General features: G+C 39.4%; 1 protein-coding gene across 6 annotated transcripts in view; it reads left to right on the forward strand.

Annotated features, from left to right (window-relative positions):
• Positions 1 to 15,443: 15,443 nt before the first annotated feature.
• The window catches only part of LTBP2 (latent transforming growth factor beta binding protein 2), a 121,280-nt gene continuing 112,040 nt past the window's right edge, over positions 15,444 to 24,683 (forward strand). For 4 of the 6 annotated variants that reach the window (XM_088145327.1, XM_088145330.1, XM_088145328.1 and 1 more), the window contains exons 1-2: positions 15,444 to 16,348; positions 22,367 to 22,437. In XM_088145327.1, the coding sequence (XP_088001453.1) occupies positions 15,819 to 16,348; positions 22,367 to 22,437 (601 nt within the window). In that variant the 5' untranslated portion in view covers positions 15,444 to 15,818. The remainder of the gene's footprint in view (positions 16,349 to 22,366; positions 22,438 to 24,683) is intronic. The other 2 variants (XM_088145331.1, XM_088145332.1) reach the window with 1 other exon arrangement.

Here is a 24,683-nt window from a genome sequence, read left to right on the forward strand (position 1 = left end):
GATGGGTCACACTGCACTTTGGACTAACTGAAACTGCCAAGTCATCTTCAAAGGCAACCCCATGTATAGTATATTGCAGTAGTCTAAATGCAATGTGACAAGGGCATCATAATGTAATGTGGGAAAGACCTTGGGACACTGGGCCAAGAGATGCTGCCAAGGGAACAGTCAGATAAGAGACAGCATAGCCTGCAGCTGGATAGTGGGCAGGGCAAGAGGCTCGGAGGAGATCCTTCCTAGTTTCTCGGGCAGTAAAGGAGATGGGGAAGGGGGGGGGGGAATTGTACTTTCAGACTTGCAAGATTGATGTTGGCCTCTCAGAGTAAACCAGATAGGAATCACAACCAGATGAGCTAATTCTACTTTATTGTAATGCTACATTGACAGAATCTTGCAAGTCTGAAAGTACAATCCCCACCCCACCCGTCTCCTTTACCAGCTGAGAAACTAGGGCTAGGCGCTATCCAGCTGCGGGCTATGTTGTCTCTTACCTGACCATTCTCTTGGCAGCACCTCTTTGCCCAGTCTCCCAAGGTCTTTCCCACATTCCATTACAGGCATGAATCACTGTAGTCAAGGCTTCCCAATCCACATATACCCACAATTGAGACACTAGCCAGAGGTGGCAAAGGCCCCTCTGTGTGATGGAATGCATCTATGAGGAGGAGAGTGATGTGGGAGATCAAGGCTATTGGGAAGGAGGGGGTGCATTCCAGGAGAGAGGAGGAGGCAAGAGACAGTTGAGTCTGCCACAGGTGTGTGGGAAGCAAAAGAGGTTCAGGATAGCCACTCCCTAGAATCTCCCAGGGTATATCACTAGTTGCTGTAGTACAGATTAATTTGGCAAGATTTTGTCTATAAGGTGTAAGCTAATAAAGGAACTGGACTGGACTGGACTGTTTCATCGTTGTTCTTGGGCTGACACTCTGGTCACAGCTTCCACCTGCTGCTCCAGCAGGAATCAGAAGTTCTGAAGAACCCCCAAATTGCAGAGCTGTTCCATCAGATCTTCCAAATGCATCTGGCATTGATCAGGGATGTTTTTATTCTTTGCAGACATCAAGATGCCATAGGTACAGGCCAACAGCTGAGCACAGCAAACTGTCAGCCAGTCAATAACAATTGTCACATTCCATCCCTTCAGTTTTGTACCTAAATATACATCCCTTCCCTCTCTTAAAAAGATAAAAAAAATTGCTAGTGTTTCTGTACTTCCATTGTTTTTGTCAGATGCTTTGCCATTTTAGGTTGGTTGGTGAATGACTGTAACAAAGAATATTGATCTATCTCTAGGACTAGAACTCTAGCCTGATACTTTAACCCCTACACCCAACTGGCTCTGATTCTCTATTAGGATCCTTTTACATAGTCATGCCATTATACCACTCTGTTGGCATGCTACAGCAGGTGATGGAATACAGGGGAAGCTGTCTCCTCTAATGAGAGAACATATCCCCTCCTTTGGAAGGCAAGGCAGTAATTTGCGACAGTCACAGCATGAAGGAGAATGTTTTCCTTAATGGATGAACACCATTAACACAAGGTAGTTCAGGAATTCTCACAATAATAGGGATTTCATTACAGGTGATTGGCAAAGGGTTCTTTTCACCCACTATCAGGACTGCATCCTCAACTGGAAGAGTTCAGCCAGGCAGTCATGCTATTTCAACATGGTATAGTTGCAGACATTATTCTTCCAAGGAGATGACAATCTCTATTTTATTGGCATGTCTTATTTGGACAGCCAATAAAAATGTTAGGATGTAATCCTGAGGAAGAGTCCTGAAGAACTCACAAGCTTGCATATTTCTAGTTAGCTCTGTTCACCTGTAGAATTGGGATGTAGAAAAAGAACATGTGAGACACACATAGAATAATACAAGTTTTCAAAAGCTCAAGCCTAGTGGCCTTACATTATGAAAAGCAGAGTTGAGACAAGAGAGAGCCTGCAAGGTAAATATATTCTGGATGTATCATCTGTCCAATATCAGCAGTGTCTGTCCAGAATCAAGAGTAGTCCCTGATCTATGAGGCTTCAATCCATCAAGAAATGTCCTTTCTGGGTCAGAGACTCTCTTGCAACAGTCAGTTCCCAAGTCCATGGAATGCATTCATCTGCAATATATTAAGAGATGAGCTCAGTGAGGGAGAGAGAAAGGGGAAAAAAGCACATGTGAATTCTGAACTTTTTATTTGAAAGAAAATATGCTAATTAGCCTAAGGAACATGAGGCCAGGAGACACATTTGGGAGCCAAATGCCATGCTTGCTTATTTATTTATATACCATATATCTAGATTCCAGATTTCAGTTGACTCATAATATATAAATCCCTGGGCACCATGGTTTTAAAAAGTTTTATATTGTAATATATGTGCTGTCCCTAAAAGATGAGGTGATGACAAGTTAAAATATATATGGCTCATTCACATGGCAAAAAGTCTAGAGCTAGTTCTGCCTACAAAGCCACTTAGCCCCTCTCTGTTAGAGAGACAGAAAAAATAAGAGCACTTCCATATGGCCATTTCTGTCTTCCAACTCTCCTGAATCCAGTTTAAAGCGCAAACAAGATTGATCCCAACTCTTTTGAATATTTTCAGATTGATTAGGATGCTATGAGCACTGACATGTTACATGTTTGCAGTTCTAACACGTTTGCCAAGAGTACCAGCCAACAGGATTTATACTTTCTGTCCTACAGCTGAGCACAGAACCGTCAACTAATCACTGCTTGCTTTCTGCCAGTAACTATCTCATCCTGCTCCATTAGGTTTCTGCTTAAACAAACATCCTTCTCCCTCTTCACAAAAGTAAAATGATGAATTGCTAGCATTTCCCAATGTTTCTTTGTTGCTGCGATGGCAAGCCTTTGTTGCCTTCAAAATTCACTTTGCATTTAATCTCCTTTACTTAACCATGCCAGCACAATGACATCCCAAGGGCTGGGAGATGTGGCAAGTCAAGAAGCCCTTCCACGAAAAGACAGGCTGTCCCTTCAAGCACAAGGTAACAAGAAGTTGCTATTTCAGGAGCAGCTTGAGAATGTCCATATCCATAGATCAGTGTTTTTCACTCTGGGCAACTTAAAGATGTGTGGACTCCAACTCCCAGAATTCCTCAGCCAGCACACTTGTCAACCAAACATACAAAAGCTTTCTTCCATGGTCACTAGACCTGTGGTGAATCATGTCTGTTTGATGGTACTGAGAATGTGAGCATGTTTATTTGGAAAGAGTGATTGAAAGAGAAGATGAGAGAAAAGATGTGAGAAGGAAAATGGAATTTAATGTTCCTTAAAACCTTTCATTGTGTGGTAGAATGGTAGGGATATATAGTGTGAGAAGTGTGAGAATTAGAAATGATGAAATACTACATGAGAAGGAGAGACAGGCTGGAGTTCTGATCTGATTGAGTGAACCTATGGCTGTTTTGGCTGTTGGTAAGCAGAATAACTGTGTGGCAGTTGGAGCAGAAGCCAGTGCAGTGTGAGGATCTGCAGGAAGGTTTTATGGTGCTCATCAGATCAACAAGGGCAGTGAATGCAGCACTTAGAATCCAGCAGACTAGAGTTGCTGGAGTGCCTGGTGCTGTGGCTGCCATAAAAGAATACATCCATGGCTGTCACCATTAGTCAGACAGCCAGCAGTCAGAATTACAGTTCTGTACTATTAGATCCAATCTGCGAGACTGAAAATGAGCAGCACCAGACTAGAGGAGCTGGATAGAAAAGATCAAGAGGAGGAGTTGTGTGGCATTCACAGATGGAAGGACAAACATTCAGCAACACAGCCCTGTCAAAGGCACATGGTGTCTGGCAGTGAAGGCATGCTCTAGGTCCCTCCTATCAATTAGTGCCATCTTGTTGGATCCCAGAGTTGCGTCTTCTCTGTGGAGCAGCATCCCTCCAGAGATGTGGATGACCTCAAATCCTGTCAGACTTTCGTAAAACTGAAGTGTTTGGGCCAGGATGTTATATGAGCTCTGCTGGTGATGGAGCTTTTTGTTTGAGGGGATTGTTGTTTTAACCAAGGCATTGTGGGTTGTATGCTGTTATGGTGGTTTTAACCTTTGTACGCTGCTCAGAGTCGCTGCTGTAAGATGGGTGGCCCTATAAATTAAGTAAGTAAGTAAGTATATAAATTCTGGAAGCTAAGTACAAGATGAGGTGCTGCTCAAACATCCCCAGAGCTGAGCAGGAGGTCGAGTGACTTCCCTCACTGTGGGAAACCGTCTCTGAGCACCTGGATCCTGCTGATTCTGCTTCCCACACCGACCCTTGTCATGCCACTGACCTGCTCAGGACTAGTTATTAGGCAATTTAGATCACATCCCTGTTATAAGCTGTAATGTCTCTAAAGAAATCTATAAAAATGGGGGTTTATTTATTTCATGAATTCTTTTAAATATTTGGAAATAATTATTCCAAGGAAACTTTCTTCATTTGTTGATTGTTTATGTAAGATTTAAAAAAAGCTAGACGGGCTTGGGGACAAAAGATACACGTTGTAAAAGGTGAAAGAGAATATTATTTCAAGTCTAATGCATTCATTCAGAGCTGTTTCTACAGTAATACCTTTAAAATTTTCAAAGCAGATTAATAAAGTATTAAGAAGTTTGTTTTTTTTTAATGGGAAAGATAAACCTCTAGATTTTCTTTGCCTAAATGACAGCTATCACATGGGGGGAGGGTGTAACTTTCTTGATTTTCACTTTTATTTTGGGGCATACTGTACATTTTGACTTCTATTTATATATGGAATGTTAGTGACCAAGTAAGAAAATATGGGCACAATTAGAAAGTTATTATGTGTCCCCCCTCTGAGATCATGACAGGGGTTGGCTCTATTTTAGCAATAGTTTTATTGCATTTCTTTCATTATAGGCTGCAAGGGATATCTGGAAGACCGAGGCACAAATGACATAATATGCAAAGACTCAGCTCTCTGGAAAAGTCTCTAATGCCGGGAAAGGTGGAAGAAAGGAGAAGAGGGCAGCCAGCAGCAAGGTGGATGGACTCAGCTGCAGTGGCAATGGAGGTACCATTGGGAGACTTGAAAGAACAGTTTAGGGATAGATCATCATGGAGAAAATCTATCTATGTGGTTGCTAGGAGTCAAAAATGACTTGATGGCACATAATCAATCAATCATTTCTTGAACTGAAACTGTGAAGCTTTTGTATTCCTATAAAACAATGGATTTTGAGTTCTTGTTTTGCATATCCTATAGTGTGCAAATAATCTCACTCTCTCCAATTCGTTCCTCTGGTGCTATTTTTCCCTAAAAAATAAGTTATTTTCCTTGACGTTGTTTATGGTAGTTCTTAAGGGTAATTGTGGCTTCCATGCACTGCCAAGTACAATGTGTTTCAAAGTTGTGGTACGATCAGTTTCACTTGGGGAAGGTGCATGTTACTTTTAAAAACAGGAAAAATCAGCTGGACAGCTTTCTCCAGACATTGTGAAATTGACCAGAAGGGATTAAGATCGGTTTGCTGATTCGACGGGCTGGTAAAATAGGCTAGAGAAGGAACAAGGTGCCAAGCCAGGAGAGGGGATAACCCAAACTCTGCTTACCCTGAGGGAATGATGGTCAGGAATGGATTTATTTATTTGTTTAAAAATGATACCAAATGGGCAGAATTAAAAGAATGATAGTTCAGGCTGCATGTTTGTAGACAGAAAATGGGACAAAAAACAAACAGCTAAGTCAACAACTGGAGTCTTGAACTGCAATGCTTTTGATTGGCCAAAAGAGATGGTTCTTGCAGCATCTCCTGTTTTCCTGGTAGTTACTTGATGTGTACAAGGCTTCCTTATCGGGCTACCTTCCAGGAAGAAAGCCTCCCCAACTGCTATAGAGATTGCCCATACACATGGCTTCTAGGTCTTCACCTGGGTATAAGTTAGGACTTATAAGTATAAGTGGAATACTGGGAATGTTATTCTAACCGTTTGCTTGACCTGCCATAAAAAGGGGGGGAAGAGGAGGCCAGGTGCCGTTATCTCTATCTTGAACCAGACATCCAAGGCCAGGAGGTGTGAGAACAGGAGCAAGGCACGAAGAGCTGCAAGTGGGAATAGAAACCTAGAAGGGGGGGAAGTTGGGCTTAAAAAGACAAGGCTTTGCTATGTTGAATCAGACTCAACAAACTATGATGCTATATGCTTCTCCTGAATAAAGAAGTCTCTGATGGAACTTTTGGTCTCCAGAGGATTTACTGAATTTTGGGATTGAGTGTGCAGACTCTGACAGAACACTAACTAAAAGCATTCTAGCTGACCAATCATATACATTTTAGTTAATCAATTAAATGAATTGAATTTATATATAAGGATAAACAATATTTCTACACTTAGATGCATGATTTGTTCTTAACAGAATTCATCTTAACATATATGTTACTTTCTGTGCCAAATGAAAAGGTGAAAATGGCTACTTGCAATTTTTATAAGCAATTGTGCTCCTAGTTAGTTTCACTTACTAATTGTGTACTGCAGGATTCATTCGTTTTTACAATTGCTCATGCTTTCTGAATTATATATCAGTGGTTAGTATATTAACTGAAGCACAATAAAAGTGGATAATGTGTGCTTTTATGATCACAAAACACTCATAATACAAGATTGGAAGGACACTTATTCTCCAGAAATTATTACATTCTGAATTTATCTCTCTTTCTATATCTGAACAGGTATTTAACTACTGGGAGTTTCCACTGGAGGACTATTTAGAAATGTGGATGCCTATAATAGTTTGTTTAATTTCTCTCCTTTTCCTTATTGTTCCTTATGGGAACCATTCAACTGTATAATATGACATGCATATGTAAAAAAGATTAGTTTTGTTCATATGTGGCAGGCAGATATTGTGGATTTCCCCCTTTCTCCCCCCACATAAAATAAAATTAAAATTGCTTCCTGATTTAATTTGTGGAAACTTGTAGTTATTCAGAGTTCATTGGGAACTTCTGTAGCCATGTATGCATCTCTGTACATGAACACATACTTGTTGCAGACTCTCTCTCACTCTTACACTCAATCCAACTGAGGATATCCCTTCATTCATCTGGCCTCTATGGAATGTATTCCATAGAATTATGTATTAGTCTGCAAGAACAAAGTTCTTTATTATATAATTCTCAGTAACAGTGCCTGCATTATGGGGAAATTATGAAATCCAAAGCCCATAGCTTGACTCTATTTCCCCTCTGCTTTCCAGACTTAATTATTAATGGTCCAAAGTCAATAATAGATACAGGCACTCAACACTGAAGTCGGAAAGCAGAGCCAAATTTCCAGTTTCAGTCTGAGCTCAAGATAAGCCAAGATTTCTTACCAGCAGCTGAGATTCAAAAGGCAAGGCTGAAAGCAAAAATTTAAGGTTTTCAGAAAAACTACGTGGTTTGGAGTTAAGACACAACATATATAGGCTTAGGCTATCACAATAATTGTTCCAGCATTATATGGTGCTTTGCCAAGCATTTCATCTTTCTCATGTATGCTTTACTTCCAGCATATACTCCTATCACATTCAGCAATCAAACTTCACATTCATGCCAAACATATACTTTCTAAATCCACATGGCATAAAATTGCACCGCACACCCCAAATTTGGATCAATCATTGTCACCTCTCTTATCGTTTCAGTCAGAACTCTGCTTACCTTCCCAGGCATATCTAACAAATTAATCCATCATATCTTTCTTTCATTCTCATTTTTGCACCAAAAAAAAAAGTTTTTTTCTCATCTACAGCCTCTTTTAATCCACCAAGCATCCTTTTTCACATTTCTCATTAGTGTAACTAGATTGCACTTCTGTAGGAGCTTGCAACATAATGCTTTTCACTCTTTTTCAAGCACTCTTTCTACATTCTCTTTTCTTATATCCACTTTCCATTCATTCTGTTGGATATATCTATCTTCTAATACATTTTTATACAGGACTTAAGCTTTCTCTTCCTATAGTCCTTCTACTTTTACTGTTGTTTCGTTCAGTTATTTCTTTTTCTTCAGTTATTTTTTCTTTATCCTTTTTTCCAAGATCCATTATTGACTACCAAAAAATGCTCTATCCCACATCCAGAACCTCCCATCACCCTTGTGTCCTTAGCTAATTCTCTTAGTCTTTCACCATAAGCAGTCAAATCAATCATGCTTTTAGAGTTCTATTCTAAAATACAAATGCTTTGTATAATTTATTGATGTGGATATGTGGGCTGTCCCAGGTGTGATGTGTTTCAGTTTTGTTGATGTTTTTATTGATGCTTTCAACTTTCTACCCAGAGTTATATTTTAAGAGGCGGTCATTCAAATCAAACTAAAAATAATGCTTTTGTCAGGCATGTTATGAATAGAGTTTAGACCATGTCTTCTAAGCAAGCAGAACTTTTTTGTTTTGAGCAACTGCTTACCAGTCATGATTCTAATTCATTCTTGGATCTCTGAATGGCCCAGTTGCTTTTTGTGTAGCCTCTTGTCTTATTTATATTCAACCATTTATGTTACCTAGTAAAATATCCCCTCCCAATTGCATTAATTCAGAAATTTACACAATTTTTCATGGAACTCATCTCTGATTTTCCATTATCACAATTTATTGGAACATAATATGCATCTATCTTTAATTTACAGATCTTATTTTCATATACACCCACAACTTCAATGACACAATCAATACTTTCTGATATACATGTTAGCCCTTTCATTCATAATTAAGCCTATACCTTTACTTCCCTGAATGTGTTCATTAGCTCTTCTCCACAAGATCAGAAGACATTCATTCATTCATTCATTCATTCATTCATTCATTCATTCATTCATTCATTCATTCATTCATTCATTCCTTTTTTCTCTTACTTTCATTAACATACAGGATATAATTTCACAATGGTCACCACCAGGTAGACTCACCAATAGGGACCTCTGCTGTCATCATGTCTTTGCTTAGTAAGATCTTTCACATAATGCTTTTTAGAAATGTGGAGAAGGTATAGTCTAGATTACTAGCCTTAGTCTTACCTGTGCCACATGCAGCATTCCCTGCTAATAATAGGAACAGCATTGGTAAATTTTGACACATTGTGGCCAGTATGTCACAAGCACAACCAAAGCCCAGTTTTATCCTAAGAATCTATTCCCACAAGGATCTCTAATCTAGAAACTGCCTGCAAGTAAACTAGAAGTTATATGCACTGTACTAACACACTCAGGAGGCTAGAAATTATTCTAATAAGATTTTAATTTTCATTGTTGTATACAATTGAGTGGAAAGAAGATTTTTTTTTGTATGTGTGATTTCATGCCACTATAAATCTGGAATTTCAGCTACACCTGCAATTGACTCTGCAATGTGGATAACACTGGGATTAAGAAGATTGATTCAAGACTTTCAATAAAAAGAAATGCATCATGTGCATTGTAACTATGTAAAGAGAGAAGAGTACATGACTGAATTTCTAAAGAGCTAATTAAAAGGAACTTGGTTTTAAACTTTGACTCTGTTGGCCTTGTTGAAGAATGGGCAATTTCCAATTTAGTTTGCACCCAGCACGCTCCTGGTTAATTTCTATATCTAGATCAGACCAAGCACATATACCACTCAGTACAGCTAGCAAAAATATAGTTAAATGTTCATTAATTAAACATCAGCCAATATAAAAAACACTTAACTGGCAAAAACAGGATAAAAGACAGGCAAAAGTCGAGAGAGAAAAGGACATGAACAACAGATAAGAGATAAAAGGAGCAGAGGACTTAATAACAACAAACCATATTGTCTATGTATCTATATCACAGGGCCCAGAATTTTCCAAGCGACTGGAAACAATGTAGTAGGTCATTAGTATGGACAGTCCCAAAGGGAGTGGTCTTTGGTTACTCCAGCTTTAATGCTTTTATGAACATAACAGCAGCAGAATAAAGAAAGTGGGACATCAGGTGATCCCTCTTTTATTCTGCACCATGAAGGAAACAATTTGTTGGGTGAAGATGATGTACCCAACAGGCCTGAGTTGCAGGTGCCATCAATATGCAGGTGCCAGGTCCCTGTTTGTGTCAGCAGGTCTGAGGACCCCAGGGGACAGGTGATCTAGTGAGGAGGCTCCATTATTTTTAACATCCCTTCATCTATTATTTTCTGTTTTACTTGATTTTTTTATATTTTTAAATAAATTTTAATGTATTTATTGATTGTTTTTTTAACCTTGTTGTATGCTGCCTAGAGTTGCTTGGATAAAGGGAGATGAGTGGCTAATCAATTGAGCAAATAAATAAATAAATAAATAAATAAACAAACACAAACATATACATGGTATTCCAGAGGATGTCATTGATCACTTACATTCATTTACAAGTGGATTCTTTGCATTCTTTTCTTATATTCTCCAGGAAAACTAGATCTTTCCTCTTTCTCAAATTTTTACAGTGTCAGCTTTGCTTCAAGAACTAACTGGATCTGGCTTTGTAGTTATTAAAGAGGTTTAATGGGCTATATAAACAGCCAATTTCACATTTGTTCCCAAGAAGTGAAACAATACCTCCTGGGAGGACAAGCGTGCTCATATGTAAACACTGTATACAAAACAACAACAACAACAATTGTCTGAAATAACTGGGGGTGTGGGTCAAATGGGCAAAGTCTGGCCTTCATAAGAGTTGGATTTAGATACCATTTTTTTCTTCCTGGTACATCAGCAAGCAATTAAGAAGAATGGGGAGGGCATTTTGCCTTAGAAGAAAATAAACGAGCAAGCAATCAAATCAGCAGTGATGAGTTATATTGGGCCCCACTCCCAGATTCAAGAGCTACAGATTATTGCAAACTGATCTCTACTAGAAACAGAACCATGAAGAGCATGAAGGGTTTAGCATGCAAGCGTAGAAGCCCTAACGCGTCTGCGTGAAATTCTCTGGCAAATCCTGCAGTGACAGACCAATCATGGAAAATCTTAAGACTAAAATATCAATTGGTCAGACTCTTTGGGGCTTATTCAGCATTACTTGGTTAGTTGCAGGTGTGTTTATTTTTAAAGAATTCAGCTGAACGCAGCCCACAACAATAATTTTAAAAATCCTATCAAATTCAATAACATAAAATAACAGATTAAATTAGCCAAGATAGAAAACAAACCAGAGCAGGAATTTAAGTTCAAACTGGAAAATCAAGTCAAATGATATTTGCAGGCATTGGAAAAACACTGTGTCCAGATTTATATATTGTACTAAGCCTTGGTTTGCTTAAGAGTAGCTTCCTGAATAAACTGTAATTGGCTGGGTTCACAGAACATGCTAAAATGTAACAAGCAAGTCACATTATGGCTTAAAATAGTGTGTGAACTTAAGTCTAAAACTGAAATCCTACACATACTTACTAGACATCCAGCTGAATTACATGGGGTTTCTTTTTTAATAGTCAAGCGGGCTTTTAGAATTTTCACCCCGGCATTACTTCTTTTTGGTCTGGGTTACACTGGTTGAGGTTTTGTAACTTTCTTCTGCCACCAAGCCATTTTAAGTCTGAGTTTCCTGCTACCAAAGTCAGTGCTCCCTCTTTTCTAGGATTCCACTCCTAATACAAAAAATGCTAAGCACCTGAAAGATCTCAAACCTGATTCCTTTTAAAGAGAATCAGGAAAGGCCTAGGAGACTTAGACACATCTATGGAGTGTGCTGTCCATTCGTCACAACTACTGGGATAAACAGCTCATTAGCCAGTTGCTTCTTTGGAGAATTTTCCCTCTGCGAGCTTAGGATGGGTAACCCAATACATGTTATCCTATATCCAGAAATGAAACTTCTCCATAGTACTGAATGATGCCCTGAGAGTTACACCCTTTCCTAGCAGTAGAGGTAGCCTTTGGCCCAGTTCTAGTAGAGTTTTGATAACCTTTCACCACCAAGCTTATTGATTGGTCAGTTTTTGTGTGTCCATCTGGATCTTGACATATCTGTTGCTCAATCTGGCCTGATAAGACCCTTGCCCATCTCCAAGGAGGTCTATTAAGTATTCTTGGGTTATCAGGCTGGTTCTCCTTCTTTAGTCTATCTGCTCTTTTCATATTTATCTTTTTTCAACCTGTTCTTTATTTGAGTAAACTGAACTGCACCATTAATTGCATAAACAATTTATATAATCTTGTTTATTACAAGATATAAATAAGTTATAAACAATCTTAGTCTATGCATCTTTATGCTTCACTGAAGCCTGAAAGAACGTTCATAGTCTGCCATATTCTTCCAAATGCAAAGCCACAATCAATACAAAATTCTCAGTAATGCCATGAAACAATAGTTTACACATGCAAATTATCACTTGTATTACAACTCCCTCAGTAGATTTTATCCTCACAAGTCTATTGGACAAACTGTCTAATACACTGAGCCACAAATTTGCCCAAACCATTTTTTAGCCTAGCATGTTTGTGCTAACCCAGGTTACACACAGCAACGTCTGTGTGGAGAGGGGCCAAAATAGGCAAGATGCAGGTGCGGCTCTGTAATACAAGCTCTGCCCCTTTGTACATGCAACATGTATGGAGGCACAAAAGGGGCAGGGCTTCGATCGTGATCATCTTGCTTGCAGGAGCTGCTGGCTGTGTAGTTAGATTTTAGTTCAACGTGTTGTGTAAACCTAGAAAATTTATTTAATTCAGTGAACCGTGATTATTCTAACCATAAGTAATAATGTCATACAAATATTGCATAAGTGATTGGCTTAAGTCTCCAAGGGAGTTTCATAATGAAATCTACATTTATAGTTGGATCTCTCCCATTCTACCTCAATGTCTTCATTGTATCACACTGAGCATTTATTGGTAAATACAGGTAGTTCTTGCTGAACAAACACAATTGGGACCAGAATTTAGGCCGCTAAGCAATGCGGTTGCTGAGTGAATCATTATGTGACTGGGTCCGATTTTACGACCTTGTTTGCGGTGCTGGTTAAGCGAATCACTGCAGTCATTAAGTGAATCATGCAGTTGTTAAGCGAATCATATGGTTCCCCATTGATTTTGCTTGCCAGAAGCCAGCTGGGAAGGTTGCAAATGGCGATCACGTGACACTGGGAAGCTGCAACCGTTGTAAGTGCGAGCTAGTTGCCAAGCGCCTGGATTGTGATCAAATGACTGTGGGGGCACTGCAACGGTCATAACTTTGGGCACTGATAGTAAGACACTTTTTTAGCCCCATTGTAACTTTGAATGGTTGCTAAACGAATGATTGTTAAGTGAGGACTACCTTTATACAAATGGCAGTTGATCATAAACAAAGGCAACATAGACTTTTGAGAGAAAGGATGCCTCTTTAACAAGGGATCAAAACCTAAATATCTTGCACCGGAATTTGGACAGAAGTTGTAGGAAGAGTTTGGGTTTGTTAGGCTGATGCCAGGGAGAAAAACTGAAACACTGAATGCCAAATAACAGATTTGAAGGAGTTGAAGAGTTGTTCTATTCTTCTCTACAAACAAAAACCAGTGAGCTCTATTTCCACCTATATACATGCCAGAATACTGTACCAGAGCAGGCCATTGTGGGTTATAATCAGCCTACCCTGGGACCAAATGTACAGTATGACAGGCAGCCTGAGGGGAGTGGGAGAAAGGTGAATTGGCTTGGGACCATAATATGGAGCAGAATAGCTTTAGCCCTTTACCCTTATCATTGCCCTCAGAATCAGGGCATCTCAGTCCTGCTTTTTAGAAAACGAGAGAAGCTCCATTGGCATAAGAGACATGTACTTCTATTACAGATACAAGCATGAATGGGATTCAGAGTAGAGCAAACAATTAAAAACTTCCAAGTCTTTTGGCATGGCTCCAATCTAGATTCCCCAGACCTGTTAGTTAGAAAAATCAGTCCATAGCAGTTTAGGATAAAACAAAACAGTAACAGTAACATCACACCAATTACACAAATGTAGTTAAAACCATAAAACCCAGTTGAAAATCCATAAACAACAATATCAGAATAATACAGCACTGTGTGGCTTTAAATTTTCAAAATCCATAAGCCATTATAGTAATAAAACAAAATTCCTAAAGATGAAAAATTGATGTTTAGCAAAGTAGAGAAGAGTGGTCTGGCCTTCAAAGGAAAAGACAGTTCCACGAGCCTGGTGCCGCCACTGAGGAGCCCCCTAGCAGATTTCAGCCAGTCATCCTTCTGGGTTGGCACCTGCAAAAAGTTCTTCAAAGACAATTAGAGCTCCTGGTTTGTAACATATGGAGGGAACCACTCCTTCAAATAGGCAAGGACTGAACCATTTAGAGATGTATGTGTCCAAACAGGCACCTTGAATTTAATCTGAAAATTGATGGGCAACCTATGCAGTTTTGTGAGGACAGATGTTATATGCTTCTGCTCATGGTTACCATATTATAGACCCACTGCAGTTTCCAAGTTTCCTTCCTTCTAGGGCATCCCCTTATAGAGTGCCTTACAATAAACTGTCTACAAACTATTGCATGAATAAGAATAACCAAATTAGACTTTTTCAGGAAGGGATGAAGATGGTGAGTCAATCACAGTTGAAAGATCCTGCCACAGATGAACTGATTCTGACTTGCAAGGTCTATACTATGAAACAATTTGCCTTTCGAGTTATCTTTTACTCATGCCATTTACAGTTTTTTATGTTGTGAGGTTCTTTTTAACGGTTTAATTGTTAGATTGATTTTTTTTTTGTGGTTAGATGTTTGCAAGCCACCCTGGATGGCAAAATGGTTGGCATATCACATTTAAATGTGTAAACAAACAAATAAATAAGCAAATAATTAACATCCAGCTCCTCCTCCTTCTTTTCCAGCTGTAGTCACAACCAGATTTCATTCTCTCACCTTTGCACCTGCATCTGATTTTTAAGGGAAAGAATCAAGTCAAACCATATGACTGAGAAAATGGATAGCCAAACATTTCATTATAGCTTAGTCCTGTGTAAGAGCACAAGGAATTCTTTTTTTGGTTTCTACCTGAAAATGTAGAATATAGTAGCCTGGACTTCAGCTCTCACAATCCCTGTTTTGCACGAAGTTTAATATATCTGGAGGTTGGCATCAAGTTGGAGTAGAGAGACAATTACTTCTTTCATGCGAATTATATATCCATTTGTGTCTGCATCTACTTCACTTCTGCTTGGTGAAGAGTTAAAGTTGTGAAGAAAATTTGAGCACATGCTTCCATTCAGAAAGCTTACCCACAGACCTGTTGAGTTTGGGCTCTGCGTGTATGATGGGGGAGGGGGAGAGAAAGAAAGAAAAAGCACACCAACTTTTTGCACAGGTTGTAAATGGGCCTCTCTGGTTGCTCAAGAGTTAATATTTCTCTCTTGTAATTTGTTTCCCTTTGCCAAAGTGGGTGTTGCTGGAATGTCTCTTGTAAAGGGGGGGGGGGTACTGAGCCGTGTCCTCTGGAGAGGGGCGATGTCAGTATCAAAAAGGCACAAAAGGGGGAGGTTTCCAAAAATAAAATTGCCCATCCTATCCAGAGCCAGCCAGTGCCAGAGGCAAAGGAGAGGGTGCTTGGAGCTGTCTGCAAAGAAGACCACGCGCTCTGACAGCCGCGGAGAGAAAGAGACGGGAGAACTCTAAGGCAGGGAACTGTTGCTCCCGGCTCGGGAAGACCTGTGTTATTGCTCCTCTGAGCCTTGCTTTCCCATCCAGACAGCAGGTATTACTGAAGCCTCTTTTGGATGTACCTGAAGATGTGAATGGCTCTGAAATGTACCAGAGGGATTTAGCTGGGGGGACTTTTCTCGGCAATCCAATTGCATTTGGTATATGACACAACTAATCCAAAGACAGTGTGCTTTTCCTCTTGGATGGAAACCATGAGGAGCTCTTGGAACAGTTTTCTCCCATTAACTATAGCACTTTTTATGGGGGTTGTGGACTGTCAGAGACACTTTGCTGGGCAACCGGATCAACGTCCTTCTTTCAGGACAGATGCTGGGAATAGGGAGATGACACCGCTAAGATTTCAGCAGAACCAAGGCAGGTTTGGGCCAAGAACTAAGGTGCACGGTTTGTTCCAGGTACCTGGTTCTTCTTCTACATTGGATCATATTCCTGTGACTCCTCAGACCAATGCTGCTGCTAATGCCCGGATGAGAAATCCAGCAGGGGGGGAACATCAGAAACAATACTCTGCTCCCACATTCCGCAAACTCCCATCTCTCACCAATGTGAGATCTCAGACCAGCAATCCTAGAAGGAACACTGGTGCTCTGGGTAGAAGTCCAAGCTGGACTCTCCAGCAGAGAGCACCACCAGTGAACCTCGTCCAGAATGGGCCAAGACCACGGACAGCCCCACAAGTGCAAATGCAGGCTGCCAGAGGCCGGATGGCAGGGTAAGTGTGACCAGCGTCCTCCAGTTGTCATATAAGGTGCTTGGGAGATCTCAGTGCTCTTTACTGACCTCCATGTCAGTTTTACAACTATATTCTGATTTTAGAGCTTGTCAGTCAGTTCAGAATCATCTAGATACAAATGCATCCTAGAAAATGCTTCACAGAACAAACTAGCCAAGAACTCTGCTGCTGAGATCTCTGCAAGCCATTTGCTATATCATGGTCTAAGTGATTTAAGCTTCAGCTGTTATCTACCTCTGCAACTCCTTTGGGGCCTAAAGCAGATTCAAAACTGGCCACGCCTAGGTGTGTGAAGTGAATGAGCATGCTCATGCAATACCGCACTGCCGCCACAATTTAGCTGTGAACAGGCCTAGTGATCCCTCCACTTGAATGGAATGGCTGTCAGCCACCCCCCCCCCCTTATTTTCTGCTTGTCATCTCATGCAAATTTGGCACAACAACAACTACCACTTGGAATAAACTAAAGAGACACTCCATGGTTTATGATAATCACACATGTGGTTTGCACGGTAAGCTAAGCCACACTGTGGCTGGGTTTAGTGGAATGGCCAAGTCTGGCTATGGGCTAAGTTTAAAAAGAGTGCCAGCAGAGTTGGTAACCATGGCTTGCTGTTTATTCAAATAAACCACAATCTTGTGTTATTCAGCATGAATGGATGTTTTGTTAATCACAGTTAGCTTCTCCTTTTGGCCTGCAGACAGCAGGCTGGACCATTTGGTGCATTAGTGTTATTGTCTCTCTTTGGTTAGTGTTATGGATTTGGTTATTTTTTTAGGAGTGGGAGGCAGGAAAAAGCTTTTTTCCCCCTTCCTGTTCTTGTTATAGATTTCTAGCCTTTCTTCCCCATACTGTAGTTCAGTTACGGATTTCACATATTACACTAAGCCACAGTTTGTTTTAATAATGGTTTGTTGAATAAACTGCAATTGGCTGGGTTTACATATCGTGCTTACCCATAGATTGTGGTTTACAATCCAAACTAATTATGTTCACAAAATCTGCTAAACTGAATCCAAACAAGTCACATATAGCACAGCCTGCCCCAATCTGTGTGCTCCTGGATGCATACATTTCATGTCCATTGCAGGGAATTTGCAAAATTGAAGTCCAAATACCTGGAGGATGCCTCAGTCAGGGAAGGCTGAGTTTGGATTGCAAGGGTCAAGAACTTTTTTTTAGGTAGTAGCCACTATTGCTCAATTCCATGCAATGGCTTCTTCCCAGTCTAGTTTTTAAAAATAAACATAAACAAGCAAGCAAACCTGCAATCTCTGGAGAGTATAGAGAGTTTTGTTGAGATACAGCTATCTGATCATTGACTATTTTAAATATTTTTAAAAAATAGAATTTGGAAGTAAATGGACCCAGTTTAAGGGTTAACTGTACCTAGATTATAAAAATCTAGATTGGCAGTCAATGTTTGAAAAACAGATTTTTGCAGCCCAGGTATGGTAGCCCTACTTAAAGTTTATAAATTATGGAGAGATTAACAATAAATTAGGTGTAAATAAAAATGTTTTTAAAAGTAAGAGTTTTTTTTTAAAGCACATGCATTTACACATATAGAAAATAAGCACAAATGTCTTTATTTAGTACTAATTAGTACCAATGCCATCACGAGAGTTCAGGATGCAGAGTCTCAAAGAATCTAGGGAATTATCTAACCAGACCGACCAAAGCAAGACTCTTCTCATTGGGGCCCATTCAGCACATCTCAGGGGGAAATGTGGTCTGTTAGTGAAAACTATTTCCTGATGGAGGTTTTTTGATGTAATGTGTCATTGCCATTCTGCGTGGGGATGAACCTCATGTGGGTTTAACAGCTGTTTTGAGAAGCTTTGGATTTTACTACAAGGAGTTTACAAAAAGCTAATTTTCATTTAATTTAAAGGCAAATGTGGGAAAGGAAAATCTAGACTCAAACTTATGTAACACATATTGCCCTAGATGGGGATCCCAGATTGAGTTGATCCAAGGATGCTCAGACCAAAGCTGAAAGGGAACATGAAGGAAGGAAGGTGAACTGCTTTCATGTCCATTGCAGGAAGTGGCTACCTCTGTGCCTTGCATATTATCTGAGAATTATGGATGGAAGAATCTGTCAATTTCAATTTTGTCCCATTTCTCATTCTTCCAATCTTTATTTATGTTCATATTTGTTTTCAAAAGTCCATTAAAAAGTTCTCTACATTTCCTGCAAATTTATAAAGGATCTGTACCTTTATTAGGGCAGCCTGTCATTTAAAGAGCATTTATAATCCTGGCAAGGTTTTTGGAAGTGGTTTGCTGTTGCCTCCTTCCCAGGGCTGAGAGAGGCCCAAAGTCACTTTTCTGGCATTTGTGCCTAAGGCAGGACTAGAACTCGTGGTCTCTCAGCTTTTTGTCCAGTGCCCTTAATTGCTACACTTACAATCAGTCTTAATTTGGGCCATGTGACTGTTCATTTCTTATTTGGAAATCTAATTGGATCAAACTGTTTTTATTTTAAAAATAACAGCTACATGGAAGAGGACAGAACCTGTGGCTCTAGGGAAGAGGAGTTAATCTTTTTCTGTACCATAATCATAACAAAATTGTTATGTCACTGTACTAACCTATGGTATGTTTAATCTTGGTTTGTTAAACAAATCACAATGGCATCTGTACTGCCAAGCAAGCGTTACTAGCCAAACATGCCACAAAGGCAGCTCAGCTTGTTAATGTCTCCTAGGAGCATCATCCCTCTCTAAGCTGTAAACATGTGGTGGTCCTCAAAGCAGCAGGAATTCATTTTGCATTCTTTCTAAGGCAGCAAAAACCACACACTGTTCAAGTCACTCAAAAGTTGAGAAAATTATTTAACTGCAACCAGATGCTCAGAGGGTTGGTTATGCGTAGAGGAAAAGCCAGGAGTCCCTTTAGCCTTCCCTGGATTTCAGTATAGCCCACTGTCAGAACTCTGTTAAAATTCTCAGCCAGAAATGGAAAAGTCCTTTACTCCTCCTCCCGCCCCCCGCCCCCCCATTCTCAGCAAAATGAACTTTTCCTCTTCTTCTGGCTGATAGTAGCTCAGACCGTGCATTTCTCTAATTCTGGACTCTTTGGGAATTATTTCATGCATGGTGTGCATTTTGAAAAAGCACCTAAAGTTTTTGAAGATTTATACAAATATGTACTGTCTAAATGAAAAACAGTTTATTTGGACATATATCTATAAAAGTTTATTCATTAGTGAGAGCTAGGGCTTGAATAGAAATGGAATTAATAGATTCAAAAGCTATATTTCAGATTTCATCCTAATAGGAGGTTTAAACGTAATAGCTTGTCTTTACTCTGGGGCTGCTACATTTATAGCTAGAATTCAAATAATTATATGCATTCCAGCAGTGGGCATGGCTCTTATCTTTGGCATACAACATTTTTTTAAACATGCATGTAGGCATTCTCTTTCTCCAGTTGGGTTAAGATTCCTTTCATAGAGGCCAAAGCAGGAAGAAATAAATAATAATCCAGTGCAAAGCACATGAAGAGGATAAAGCATGGAAGTCTGTATTAAGCCCATAGCTTGGAGATTCTCCAGTTTTCCTAGTATTTAGAAATAACGTGCACTCATTTCCGTGTGGAGATGTATAGGATCCCAGTGAATGGTCACTTCTCTATATGAATCACTGTTCCTCCTTTGAAATAGGAGGTATGCTTAGCAGTGATTTCCTTTTACACATTCTAGTTTTGCCTTTTATTTATTTGTAAAAAAAACCCCTGAACTATTGTCAGCCTTGTTTGCTTCCAGTTTTAATTCAGAAAAAGATATGACCCAGTCACCAGAAGATTATGAAATGCTGTTTTAAAGTAAAACCTTACCAATGAAAACTCAACCTCTGTGTGTGTGTGTGTGAATACTAAAGAGAATAACCAGGTGTTAGCAATGTAGCTTTCCTTTCAAAGAGCATAAGGGGTTAGTAAATTTGATAAAGTTCTGGAGTTTATTCCCTTTGGAACATAAAGTCTCTACCATAAAGTCAGCAGGAGTTGAGCTTCCCTGAGGGATTTTACTTTTATTTAACGTGATGTACTGCTAATGTCTCTCAGTGGTTTACAGCTAGGCTGTTTTCTGAGCAGGGTGAGTGGTGCTGCCTATGGAAATCACTGTCAGATTATGCCAATAATCTGAGCTAGAAACTGAGAAGTGTTTTCTTCCTTTGTAGTCATTTGCTACAGATTAATAATCCAGTTAGCAAATCCAACATGAGGAATAGGAGGCTATGGTTGGTTGGTGAGGGACAGCAGTCAATATGCTGGATTGGAATTGGGGAGACCCGGTTCTAGTTTGCTCTCAGCCATGGAACTCACTGGGGAGACTTTGGGTCAGTGACTCTCTCTCAGCCAAATTCTGTGTGCTGTCTGGTATGAAAGGTGGGATATAACCATAATAAATAAAATCTCACCTCATTCAAAATAAATCTGACCTGGGGAAAATATAAACAGCAGGTTGTTAGATCTTTAAAAAATACTGACAAATTACATAATTTGAGCTTTGAAAGGAAATATTCCTTACTTGTGATAGCTTATGTGCTCTAGTCTACATGGCAATGCTATATAATGGTTTAGAATATTTTAACACAGTGTTTCTCAACCTTAGCAACTTTAAGATAGGTGGACTTCAACTTCCAGAATTCCCCAGCCAGCATGCCTGCCAGAGTTTTGCAAGCTGCAGCATTTTAATAGCAGTTTAAGGGAAGCTGATTAAGGCTAGGCAACACCTTTTTTTCTCCCCTGGGTGTCTTCAGAATGAAACTCAGATTTCAGGAATTCTGCAAAAGTAGGCAAGCTCATCTTTCCCACTAAAAATATGGTTTTAAATGTTATTAGCTGTTTTTGCTTTTCCCAATGGGATGGTTTATTTTATAAAGTTGAAAGTTTATCAAAGTTTTATTTGCTATACAGTTTGAAATTATAAGTAAGTACAGGTAGTCCTTGCTTAATGACAGTTTGTTTAACGATGGTTCAAAGTTATGATGGCCTTGGAAAGGGTGCTTTATGGCCCATAAAGCACTTCTGGCTGTTGTAAACCGTTGTGCTGCCCTCTGTCCCCTGTGGTCATTAGCCGCAAGCACTTGGCAACCGGCTTGCATTTACAATTGGTTGCCAAGTGCCCCACAAACATGTGATCGTCATTTGCAACCTTTTCTGCCAGCTTCCCCAGAAAGTCAATGCAGGAAAGGTTGCACTGGAATGCTCCTTCCCCACCAGGAGTTATCCGTAATCAGTGTTGATCAAGACTAGTGATATATGTATGTATGTATGTATGTTATTTTACATCATAGGACAATGCATTAAAGCTGTTTATCCTTAATATGGTAACTATATGAAATGGTTTCTGTCTAAATTATATTAATTTATTGTGATAGTTGTGGCTGTATTCTTCATTTTTTTCCCCTCTTTCTCAGTTAAGACACATTGAGGATAATGATATGAGATTTAGAGCCTGCCTTTTCTTCAGAAGCCCAAGGTGGCATGCCTATAGTGCTGTCCCCTCCATTTGGGGAGGCAGGAAGCTTTCTTTAACATTACTTTATTCTTTTAATAAAACAAATAAATAGGAAGTTGGCATGCCATAAAAGAGAGCATGTATCTTTAGCATCATACTCATCTGAAGCAAAATTTCTGCCCCAAAAATGGTCCCAGCAGGGTGATAGAGGGCATCTTGGGGAAACTGGTTTGTGGGATATACAAATTGTACAAATGCCAATTCAAATTTATAATTGGACTCCAAATTGCAATTTGATTCAGAAAATCAGATCAATTTGGATTCAGAAAAAAAAAATCTCCACATAGGTGCAAAATGCTGGAATTGTCCAAATCAGTTAAAGGAACCTGTTTATTTCAGCAATTCAAACTGACTCACTGATTTAGTTCAGAAAGTAGTTTTCAAAAATAGCCTTAATGGTTTGGTTTGATTTGGTTTGGTTTGATTTGATTTCAGGAAGTTAACCTTATCATTTGTAACTGTTTAGACCAAATGTCTGCGGGGGACAATGCTGCTCAGGGTGGACAACTGCTCCTAGTACAAATCGATGTATTAAACGTGAGTATAAAATTATTACACCTACTACTATCACAATTGCATATAAAATTATATCTGGTGCATAGTATATACATGCAGTAAAACAGAAATCCCAGTTCAAGGAGCTGGTAGTCCAAATTTATAATAGTGAATAGAGAGACAAAGGGTGGGGATGAGGAAATATGGCAGTAGTTTTTGCAAGGCAAATACATTTGGAGTTTGCATGCTACTGTAGATAGAATTTGCCATGATGCTACATAGAATGGTTTTTAGCATAGCTGCTTTGACATTATCTGTTTGGAAGGTAGTTGAGAAAGTCTGTCCAAACAGACTGATTATTAGAACAGTATTAGCAATAAAATTTTGCTCCATTTGGTGGGCCTGATGGAGTTGAGTTTCTTCTGACCATGATGTTGCTTTTGACATTTTACACAGATTAGTCATTCTAGATTAGCCTCTGCTGTGTCATAATTATTGTTATGGGATACAATGCTTTTTTTGTGATGCCGTTGCAGCACTCCTAGGGATTTTAGTGGCCGTATCTGGTGGAGCTAGATCAGTTCACACCTAATACAAAGTTCACATTCAAGAATCAGAAGTAGGACAGTGACTGTAGCAGTGCTGAGTGTGATTGACAGGGAGGAAGTAGATACAAAATGGAATTCAGTAATGATACTTTTGGGCTATGGTTGCACAATGTACTTAACCAGGTCAGTTAAAAATCTAGCAGCAGCACTGCAGAGCAAAATTTGACTACTTCTCCCTTTAGTTCAACTCTTTCTGATCAGTTTAGACTCTGTTGCAGTGTATGAACCCAGGTATCTTCCATAAACAAGTTAAACATGCGAATACAGCTGCTGTCCCGCTTTTTGCGGTTTCCTGGTTACAGGAATCTCAAATCTGAGAGATTGCCAATGGGAAGAAAGTAATATAGGCAGGTTTCTGTGAAGGAGGATGAAGTCGCATCAGCAGTTTTTCAAAAAAGGGATGATTCTGATTAGTTCCAGAACAGGTGGGCAATTAACCATTATCACATTAAAATCAGTTAAAATAGTGAAGCAGAAATATGATAAGCCATTTTTCATGGGTCAGGCCACACTCAAGGGAGAAAACAAGAGTGAACTTAGACCATTTTTTACTTGTCAGGCAATTACGTTTCCAAGAGTTGATCTCTTAAAGAGGTTCAGCCTAGAGGGCTTATTCTAAAGCTGAATGATGCTAAATATCTCCACTTTGTAGCTTCCATCAGAGTCTCCCTGTGGAACTTTTTTCCACTCTTAGGTTATTACTTCAGCAATTCCTTCCTAGCTTTAAACATGGGATCTTGTAAACTAGAGCCTCCTGCTGGGCCATTTACCCCCACTATATTAATCAGGAAAGGGACAGTGTGGAGTGATTTACAAGGAAATAGGCCCATAAGGAGATGCTGATGAAATCATTAACCATATGAGCTGGAACTGGGGAAGCAGTTAATTACACTGCAAATCAGAGCAACTTGTCCATTACTAGTTCATTTTTCTAATCTCCGTATCCAGTCGTGTTTTTAAGTTTCCACACTCAGCAGTCCTCTAAGCCACAGTGGAACAGTAAAGAAGCACTTAATTTCTCTAGTGTTTCTAGCCAGCACTAGCTGCTTGCAAAGGTTCTAGTTCTCTGCAGAGTAATCTGCCAGAACAGCTACAATCTCCAGCCCAGATTGAGGCTTCTGGAGTTTTTGTATTTTATTTATTTATTTAGAGTTTTTGTATTACTTTTCCTTTCAGCTCAGAGAAAGAAAGAACAATTAATTATATATACTGTAACCTTCAGTTGTATTTGTGATCCTTCAGTTAAGTTCTTATGAGTAGCTGTTGTCTATAGGTTTGGCTATCAATGTTTATTGTAGAAGATGTACCCATCATACTGTTCCTTATCAGGGAAAGCTGTGTGGTGCAAAGTGCAGAACAATAGTGAGAAGTAATGAGCAAAAGAAATTAAAAGCAGGAGGCAAGGGAAAAGAAAAATAAATCTATTTAAATTTAGTTTTTAATGTAAAAAACTGTATGTGTATGTGTATAAATAAACATTCGCTATATTTGTCCATACCTCTCTATCTGTCAGACCAAACTAGGAAACCAAAGTGATGCCGACCAATACTGTTTTTGTTATAATGCTGTGGTAACAGAATCCTGCAAGTCTGAATGTGCTACCCCTCCTCACTTTATCTTCATGAGAATTAGACAGGGTCTTGTCTGAGACATTTTCTCAGTTTATAGTTCTGCCCTGGA

Source organism: Python bivittatus, unplaced genomic scaffold, assembly GCF_059951505.1.
Source record: "Python bivittatus isolate LINGU-HERP-01145 unplaced genomic scaffold, Pbiv_v1 ctg000480_np1212, whole genome shotgun sequence".
Classification (NCBI taxonomy): Eukaryota; Metazoa; Chordata; class Lepidosauria; order Squamata; family Pythonidae; genus Python; species Python bivittatus.